Here is a 10564-nt window from a genome sequence, read left to right on the forward strand (position 1 = left end):
CGATATTAGGGAATCCGGGGCATTACATAGATGATCCCGTAGATCTGGGTTCAGGGGATTATCACGCCCCCGATTATTGTTTAAATGTTCCCGTAGGTCTGGGTGATGTCCCCGATTCTCGGCATTTCTTGGCTCCGTCTTATATATACTCACTGACTTGGTGTAATCCGAAATTTCACTGACATAGCTTGTTGCTTAATTATTACGAGGTGGGTTTCCTGTCGGTCTCTTTTTCTCGAGAGTTTGAGACCGTGACATTTGGCTCCACGTAGGGTGGGGAGCCCTGCACTCTCGAGCAGCTTCTTCATTTCCATGTCTACGCCCAGCTCACCTATCCCTGTCTTGGTGGGAAGGTCGTGGAACCCTTTGGATTGGCGAGGGATGCCTTATCGACCATGGTGGGTGCCTTATTGGAGAAGGTGGCTGCCTCCCATTATGGGGCCTAGATGGTCCCGAATTTGCCCAATCAGGTTCCGAAACGTTTTGCGTGGCACCAGGATTTGGGATCCAAGTCACTGAGGGGGCTCGGTTATTCCCTATTCCCGTTTGTGCTTCTGCAGTCAAGTTGGCAGCACCCTCAGCCCGGTTACTCTTCTGGGGTCTTGGTGGAGCAGGATGGGCTGTCGGTGGTGGAACTTGTTCCGCCCTCCTGGTGGCCGCATTCTTATGTGGACTCCCCCTAGGCCTGCGAGGTGGGACTTGAATGTCTCGAGGAGGTGGGGCTTGAGTGTCTCGGGGAGGCACCTGTGCTTGAGCTGCTAGTCTGGCTAGCTCTTCATTGCGTTTTGTAGCTTCCGCCAGCTGTTTGTGTAGTTGGCGATTCTCAAGTTCCAAAATTGGAACATATCTCTTGGGATTATAGTACATATCCTCGTCGGCCCTGGGAGCAGGTGGTCCCTAGGAGTTAGACGAGTCACTCCTCTCGTCGGGATCGAGATCCACCATAGGCTGCTTCCCAGGGCGTCGGGGGTATTCGTCTTCATCAAGAATTTCCTCCTCAGGTATCTTGGGATCGTTTGCAGCCATTGCTAATCCGAGAGGCTCTTTAACTACACAGAATCATGCACTGTTTAATGGCTCTCAATGAAAACACCAAACTGTTGACGTTGTTTTTCGTCAACTTAAAAAGGAGAGCAATTAAACAAGAATATATCGGAGGAAATGAAATAAAAAGATGAAAACCAGATCTTTTTACGTGGTTCAACAGTTAAAATCTGCCTAGTCCACGAGTCTGTGTTATTAGCACTTGTGAGTCTTCTGGAAACTTTCAAAGAATAGTTGCCTAGAGTTTTCTCTCAAGATTTAAAAACTTTCTCCCTTTACAAATGGAGCTTCCTTCTCTATTTATAGAGAATGTTTCAGAATTCATTCCCACATATTTCAGGAAGATATTTTGTGAATCAAATAATATAATACTAATTAATGCATTATTTGCTACGTGCATGATAATATCCCATAGAATGTGGGATCGGATAACTAATTACGTCATATCCCTTGAACATAGGTATTTTACAATAATAAACACATTCACACACAACCAACTAGCTTAGATACTGAATTCATTACACCTTTGAGACCATTTGTCTATCACGAGCTCGTCATCTTGCTTCGCCTATACTCCCAACAAGTAACCTTTGACGAAGTCATCACATTTGAGCTTACACTTCTCAAGCTCAAACCATCTTGTCTGAGGGCAAGTGTTGAACCCTTACTATTGCGAGTTGCGAGCCTATCTCATAAGCTCGGAGCATCTTCGAGGCTACACACTGCTCGAGCTCATGAGGTCGTCATTTACAGCGAAATTGTCTCTGACTGGTGGATCAAATTATGACTGTGCTTATTTCAAGCTTACACCTAACGAACCTAGATTTCAGGATCATAATTCCTCATGCTCGAAATCTGGGTGTAACAAAATGTGGTCCCTACGCTGACCACTTTTCATGACTGAAACAAAGGGATGTAAAATAATTTTTCATGACTATTTTTAAGCGTCATGAAGATTTTATGATCCAATTAGTTGAGTCATGAAAAATATTTAATGTTCCTTTTAAATGGTATTAAAAAGCTATTTTTGTAGTAATGTATGTAATAATATAGACCAAACACACACTGGCATAAGGCGGTGCTTGGTTGGGCCAAGAAAGAAGAATGAGTCTCGGGAAAAACAATTGCTTATTTGACGAGAGGAGGAGAGGAGAGGAGAGGAGAGGCTATTATAATAGAGGAGTGTTGTACCAATTCCAATAATTATATAAAATGTATGTATGTGCCCCACACTATTGCTATTGCAAAAGCTAAATTAAATTTTTTAACAAGTGCACACACGTACAAAACAAAAGGGCCTTATTTATATATATATATATATATTCTGATATGGAAGAATCAAATTTTCAAAAGAAAAAAAAAAGTCTTATAACATTATGATGCTAAACTTGTGATCCTCAAAAGGGCCGTATAGACTCCCGACTCTATCAAAGTTGGAAATTTTGTGAAATCATCACAAAAAGATCACGACTCCATCCATTATTATTTTCAGATTTATATCATCAGCCAAAAAACAACTGATCATCATATATATATATATATAGAAATACATATATATATATATATATGTATGTGACATATATGTGAAAATGTTTACGATAGTGGCCTGGCCTCCACCACGAGCTTATAACAGGTATGGCGTACACATTTTTCTTTGCATGATTGTCTATTTTCAGGACTTGATCATATCGCACTAATAATGTAATTTATTTATGTATATATTTATATCTTTTTCATCTCTATGTGAAACTATTAATATATTCCCATGCAATATTGCATATATGTTTTATTATTATCAGTGTTATTATTAATATTAATGTATATCACGTACAATGTTGATGCTGTTATTATTATATACAGTGACGTTTCAGTTTAACCCAACCAATTTTATTTATCAAAATTGATACTCATTATTTTAAAAAACAATATCACGTCACTGTATGTAATGAAGAAAAGCATGATCTTTTATTTTTCTTATCTATATTTTTATATAATTTATTTTTAAAACAATTTATTATATATATATACATAAATTTATATTGGTCCACTTTAAAATTAAAGAAAAAAGTATACATTTATATATTTTGTATATATATTAGTATAATCTTTATTATTTTTTTTTGTCCTTTTTATATTTTAGTACAAACGAATAATAGGACATCTACTTTGTATTTGCTTTGATTTTATCATACATTTTGTTGATGAAATAAGGAGTAATTGTGCATATACAAATAAATAATCGCCACTTAATTTTTTTTTTATATATAAATTGTCAATTTTATTCAATTTAGCTAAGATTTTATCATCACTATTTTTAAAAAAAAAATAAAAATTATGATGTATTTTATAATGACAATAAATATCATCTCAAATACAATTAGTAGGGACACCAAAAAATATTGTCGTTAAAAATTAATTTATAGCGACAAAGTAATAGTGATGACTGCTAGCAATACAATAATTTTGGCTAAATGTTATTCATTAGCAATGATAATGAGTTACATAGTGACGACAATTATCTTCGCAAAAAAGACTATTTGTTGTCGACATATATTATTCACTTTAAAATTAGAATAAATAATATTTTTGTCCCCCGAACTATGACCATTGTATGATCGTGCCCCTTGAATGATTCGCGATGTTAAAAATTCCCCCGAACTATGCACGTTACTAAAATATGAGACTTCTGTTAGATTTCATCCTATGTGGCTAACAGATTGATGATGTAGCATATTGATTGTTGTGTGGCATTGTCATGTGTAGAATAATTATCAATTTTGTCCCCCAAACTTTGACAACTACCAAATTATACCCCTTTTATAAAATATATATGTTTTTTCTTAAAATTAATAATTAAATTGTTAATAAATAAATTTTTTTAATTATCAACAAATAACTATTTTTTACTTTTTCTTTTACAATATTAACTAAAACTATTTTAGAATGAACATTTAAAATAAATACTAAAACAAAGAAAAAACTTTTAATTAAAGAGGTGGACAAAAGACTTAAATAAATAAATAAAAATTTTAATTTAAGAGGAGGACAAAGGGGAAAAAAAATGTTTTAGGTTTTATTTTTGTAATTTTTATATTAAAATATATTTATTTTATATTGTAAAAGAAAAGAAAAAGTAAAAAAAATTATTATTAATTAGATTTTTATTTTTTGAGTATTTGAATTTTATTTAATTAATTTGAAACTTTAAGTATTGATTATTTTCTTAATCTTTTAAAATGATTTTTTTTTTAATTTTTAAGGATATAATTATCATTTAAAAAAAAAATTAAATTAGTCTTAATAAAAAGTGCACAATTTGGTAGTAGTCAAAGTTTGTGGGGCAAAATTTCTAATTATTCTACACATGACACTGTCACATCAACAAATAAAATTCTACATCATCAATCCGTTAGCCACCTAGGATGAAATCTAACAGAAGTTCCATATTTCAGTAACATGCATAGTTCGGGGGGAATTTTTAACATCGCAAATCATTTGGGGGCACGATCATATAGTGGTCATAGTTCGGGGGGAAAAATGCTATTTATTCGTAAAATTATTCTAAGTTTCAATGGGAGAAATCCAAAACCACCTGATTGATGTTCATTGTAGATATATATATATATATATATAAACTATTAATTTTGATAATTATTGTATTCATAAATTTTTGGTTTTAACAGTTTTTTTTTTGTTAATTTTAACGGAATATTACAAATATTTAAGAAAATGTATATTAAAAATAAATATTTATTAATTATATTAATATAAATTCAAATATTATAAAATATCATTATTATAATAATATTTAATACAAAATTAGATATTTAATACAAAACTAAATATTTAATAATTATATTAATATAAATTCAAATATTATAAAATATCATTATTATAATAATATATAATACATAATATTAATTTTTATTATATATATTTATAAAAAAACATGTAATTACATAAGAAATTAGAATAATATTTATCTTCTATCAAGAATAAACAAACTTCTTCTCTAATTATAAAAGTGTGATTTGAATAATATTATAAATATTTTATACATTAAATATTGTAATTTATGATCTAAAATGTTATCATATATTTTTTTTTAAAAAAAAAGCCATAAACAATATGTTTAGGTTTAATTTTTCTTTTAATGTCATTATTTTATATATATAATATTGTTTATTTATTAAAATTTATAAGACAATCATAAAAACTTAACAAATATATTTAATAATTTTTTTAAATAAAACTAATCAAATGAGCATTGCACATGACTTGCACCTAGTACATATATAATATATGATCCCAAATTGATAACTAAAAAATGGAAAATATGATTAAGTACATGGCCATTTACTCATGATAATTAAACTGATTTATGAATATATCTAATTAATAATAGGGTTGATAAAATATCATTAATTAATTAAAAAAATAATAGGATAAACAAATATTATTCACTAATAATAAATTCATAAAATAAAAGACAGAGAATCGATTATTCTATGCGGACTATCATGATTTAATTTAACCAATTAGTGATCAGAGAGTTGCGTGATGCACCATGGTACGTGTGTTGCGCTGTCGTGCATTAATCTTATATATGATAATCATTGTGACCATTATCATCACTTATTAATTAGGCGTTAATTACCTAAAAGAGGTTAAAATTATTGTTTTTAATATTTATAATAAACATGAAAATTATAGTATTAATCTAATCAAAGACCAACTAATTAATTAAAAATGTTGCATCTTTTTTAGCAGAGAGTATATATATAATAAACGCTCAAGAACTCATCATACAAACCAAACTATTGTGGTATTAACAGCGATTGCTACCAACTTATAAACCCTCAAACCCAATCATTGTTTTCCCTACAACAAATGGTCTAGCAAAAAGGTCCCCAATTCATCATTTTAATCACCAACAAGCGTATATATAAATATTGCTATGGGGCAAAATATTAGGCCCAAATATCATATGAAGAGGTGTTTTAATAGAATATGTGAGAATGATATTAAATTATATCAATTAGTATTTGCCGTATTATACAATGTTGTTGGATACCTTAAGATTTATATATATATATATATATGTTATGAATTTGAATATTAATTTAGTTGTAGTTGATAAATAAATGTAGTATTTTTATATGCGTATAAGAAAGGGTAGGATAAATTAATTATGTGGTACCAATTTAATATATATGAGTGTGTGTGTATATATATATGTTAATTGTATATATATCACGTTAATTAAGTGCCCAATATTTCAATGAAGGACAGAGAAGAGCAAATATATTGAGGGGTCCATGAATTTTTCAGTAGTACCCATTAGGGCCAAGGGGACAAAAGTTGGACCACCGGGCTGATTATTATTGATTAGTCTGAAATCATGAAGGAGGAAGAGCCAAATGGAGTTGCGAATAAAAAGGACACCGAGGGTGGCACCTAATTAAGGAAATCTTTTAAGATCTTGTGTCACCGATCTTGAAAGTAACAAGAGAAAAGCCCCAACCAGAAGAGTAAGTATGCTTTGGAAAATAACTTAACGTACGTATATATATTGTTGTTAGGGCTACTTTGGCATCTAATTATTATATTCTCAAAAAGAAAAGGTCAATGCCTTCCATTTCATATCTTTACAAAAGTTTAGATATTTCATTGATATTACATCTTATATATATTTGATTAAGTATAATAAGTGATGAATAAATCAAACATGTAGTATCAATTATGCGAAACTTATATATATATATATATTGAGATTATTAATTAGTTTCATATATAGATATATATTTCATTGAGTATTATATATATAATATAATATATATATATATATATTCATAAGTTTTTCATACCTCTCTTGGGTCTACAAAAAGAGGTTTTGATGGTGGAGTTTTTGTCAACTGAAAGAGAGCCTTATTTCTCTCCTCATGGTCCTTGATTTTCAAGGCTTTTATACACCACAAATCCTCCGGACAAGATAATAATTTCCAATGCGGGATGTGATGTCTCAGCCCGAACTCGTGACCACCAACTTCGGTCACTATTACCTTACAATCCTTGGACTCTATAGCCATGTTATGCACGAAGTGGCATAAACTCCTGACCAGCTTTCCGGACAATGGACCTTCCGAGTGAACTCCATACATGAAATAAAACCCAAAAGGGTTAAAGAAGTCGGGTATACAAGGCACTAACTTAAAGCAGGGCAATAACCTACTAATCAGTCTACTACTTTTGGTATAAATTAAACACGATAAGGGAGCTTTCCCTAGCCACAGCTTGAAAAGTCCCCCAGTGTTCCACACACTAACCATGGCCCAGCTCCTAGTACTACCCAATGACTCTCCTCTAGGGTAGGCCACCCATGTTCCCAAGCTCAGCTTGTTCCTCAATATGTCGTTTATGTCCTTCGGAAAGAACTCCGCAGACGACATGAATTTCCGGTACAGCGACTCTGCTTCTTCCACCTTCAGCTTCGATATCTCAACGTTTGACGAGATATGTGAAGCCCGGTTCTGCACCGGGTTGACCAGAATCGCCGGCGTCCTAAACTTGTTGTACCCAAATTTCTCCACAAACAACTTGACCGAAGCCTTGTTGTCCTTCTCGGTTGCCATGTAGCTATAATCAACATCGTTCGCCACAAACCACTCCTCTAGCTCTCGAACTAGGCTCGACCCAATCCCTTTGCGTCTTTGATGAGGTGCAACCCTTAGGCCTAAGATGTACCCCACCTTGGCTCCGGCCGCGCCTATGTTATCCTTCGGTGGCTTATTGATTGTAACCACTTTTATAGAGCCTTGAATGACCCCAACTAACTCCTTGTCCAACTCCGCTACCTATCACCAACATAAATAAGTAAATATATATATATATATCATTATTAATTTATTATTGTTTTTATTGAAATCAATAAGTGTTGAGAAGCATTTGATCGAATGAATAAGAAAGTTGATTAATTAATTAGTATGTATATTTTTATATGTATATATATATATTACCAGCATCTTATACATCGGACTGTTCCGGATCCTACAAATGGGGTCACCCATAGTGTCCGTGAAGAGAAAAATTCGTTCAGTTGGGCCCACCTCGCATCTTCGTTCGAGGTCTTCAACTCTAGCTCTGTCAACTCGCTTATCGTAGCTCCGAATTATCGGCCGTGGCTTATTGAATCCCATTCTATAAAAACTAGAACAAACACACTATAGTACTATATAAATATATATAGATTGAAAAGAACTATATGGGTAATATAGTTATAATGGTATAACGCACAAGTAGTTATAATTAATTAGTTGGTTGGTTTCTTGTATTTGAGATTCATCCAAAGCGAATAAAACAAGCCCGGCGGGACAGCCGCGGCCCAAGTTTAGTAGATCGTAGTACACTTAAGGGGAAGGACAGTACCCACCTTATCAGAAGGAGAGTGTTTGATATATTAGTATATAGTACTATTTTGCCTTGAGAGAAACTTAAGTGAAGATGTATATGAATATGATCGATGATGATGATTTATAATCATTTATATATTTATATGGAGATTTGAGAGAGAGAGAGAGAGAGAGAGAGAGAGAGAGAGAGGGGGGGGGGGGGGGGGGGGGATAAACTTTGCTTACTATATATATATATATAATGGCTAGCTTGGCCGCCTAGGGAATGTTTGTCTATCATATCATGATCATCAACATCAACCTAGGCTTTGAAAAGAAATTAATAATACTAGACAAAAGGTGGTTTAATTATGGGATGTGTTTTTTGTCTCTCTAGCTAGCCTTTTCATTCTTCTATTTTTAATTAGAGCTCTATATAATAGTTATAACAATAATATATATATTATGGGAAAAAGAAAATACTATATAAACTTCATTAAGCCAATCCACGTTAGGATAACCTCAGCCTCACGCCATGATGCACACATAAGAAAAGAGTATGTGTATAGGAATTAAATTACGATTTACAGAAGATTAATTATACACACACATACATATATGTGTACAATTGTTAATCATTCTTTATTTGTACTATATATACATTTGGTCCAAACGATACAGGTATATGTAACCCCACCATATACATATATATTTATATAACCCTACACATGATACCGTACACGCATATGATCGAGTCGGCAAGCCCATAAAAAATTATCTTAGAATCTAATCATGGATTAACCAACCTGACTGTGTTAACGAAAAGCTCTAACTTATAATTAATATTTAATAGCCAACCAATTAGTAATTAATTAATCATATAGCCAATCATCGATTGTAGAGGGCGACAGATCATGTAGTTTACCTAATTGAAGAGCTTAGATTGCGTCGGCGGAGGCTACGTGTAACCCGTGGGGTGCATGGTTGTAGCACACACACATATATATATCATGATGATTTGGTGGTGGGATTAGTTAATTAATTATTCAACTTTGGGGGGTTTAGTTAGTTTATATGAGGCTTTCAGAGAATGGAAAGAGAAATTGAGGAAAGCAAATTAGAATGCCACTTTCTATTCATATATATAATTAAAGTAATGATATTTGCACACACAAATACTATACACACTTATATGTGAGAAATTATTTTAACTAATTATATTTTTTTTAAGATAAGTCCACTAAGCAAAAATAATTTGCTACGTAAGTGTGTGTAAGATTTGTGTATAATTTGTATGTGCAGAAATAATTTCATTTGGCACTATTGCAAAGAAGGTTTTATTTTTTGTTATTTTCAGAGTTTTCAATTAGAAATTTTGAATGGGAATGATGGGTGACTTTGTGTGGTCCATAACTATTCGACTCCTTTAAACACTTAAGAGAGATTCGAAAGTGAAAGTGAAACCCCCACTACTATATAGCTCATGCCTCGATTTGTGATTTGTTCTAATTAAGCATATTTCTTAGATTATAATCATAATGCTTTTGCCTAGCGCACCCCCCTACCTAAGGTGCGTGAGATGTCGCGACAAAACTAGAAGGTATATAATGATCATCAACCAAAAACTTGCTAATGGAAGATGATTAATATGTCAATAGTACTATTTTTTACATGAATAATTATTATTATGGTATCATTAATGTTTTGGCTTTGCAACATGTGGAATAGTAGTGCCATCTATCTTGTTCGCTTATAAATTGCAACAATCAATATTCACCTGAAAAATTTAAGAAAGAACCACAACAAAAACTACAAGAATAGAAACCAAGATTATTAACTTTTAAAAAATAAACAATTAGCATAGGTGATGTTTGGTAACCATTAAAAAAACAGTTTTTTATTTAATTAATTAAAAATTTGACAATTAAACATAAAATAGCGTTTGGTAACTCTATTTTTATTTTTTATTTTTTTAAATTTTAAACAAAATTTATTAAATTTTGAAAATAGAAAATTTTCACTTTCAAATTTTTTTTAAATTGTTTTCAACTTTTAGTTTTTTTTTCTTTTCTTCTTCAAATCACCACCCCATTTTATATTGCTAAACAAAACATAAAAATAAAAGTTATCAA

The 10564-nt window shown here is 31.9% G+C and overlaps 2 protein-coding genes across 2 annotated transcripts; both read right to left on the reverse strand.

Moving 5' to 3' along the window:
- Window positions 1-327: 327 nt before the first annotated feature.
- Window positions 328-867, reverse strand: LOC133791683 (uncharacterized). Its single transcript, XM_062229602.1, has one exon. It carries the CDS (start codon window positions 865-867, stop codon window positions 328-330), a length of 540 nt encoding a protein of 179 aa, XP_062085586.1.
- Window positions 868-6891: 6024 nt separating this feature from the next.
- LOC133792363 (probable N-acetyltransferase HLS1) lies at window positions 6892-8624 on the reverse strand. Its single transcript, XM_062230263.1, has 2 exons — window positions 8061-8624; window positions 6892-7898 (listed from the first exon to the last, which is right to left on the reverse strand). Exons 1-2 carry the CDS (start codon window positions 8238-8240, stop codon window positions 6906-6908), a joined length of 1173 nt encoding a protein of 390 aa, XP_062086247.1. The 5' UTR covers window positions 8241-8624; the 3' UTR covers window positions 6892-6905.
- Between the last annotated feature and the right edge of the window lie 1940 nt (window positions 8625-10564).

This window comes from Humulus lupulus, chromosome 7 (genome assembly GCF_963169125.1).
Source record: "Humulus lupulus chromosome 7, drHumLupu1.1, whole genome shotgun sequence".
Lineage (NCBI taxonomy): Eukaryota > Viridiplantae > Streptophyta > Magnoliopsida > Rosales > Cannabaceae > Humulus > Humulus lupulus.

Coding starts and splice junctions, on each gene's coding strand:
- LOC133791683 (XM_062229602.1), bottom strand. CDS start 867: ATGTACTATAATCCCAAGAGATATGTTCCAATTTTGGAACTTGAGAAT.
- LOC133792363 (XM_062230263.1), bottom strand. CDS start 8,240: ATGGGATTCAATAAGCCACGGCCGATAATTCGGAGCTACGATAAGCGA. Junction 7,899..8,060: donor GTCCGATGTATAAGATGCTG/GTAATATATATA, acceptor TGTTGGTGATAG/GTAGCGGAGTTGGACAAGGA.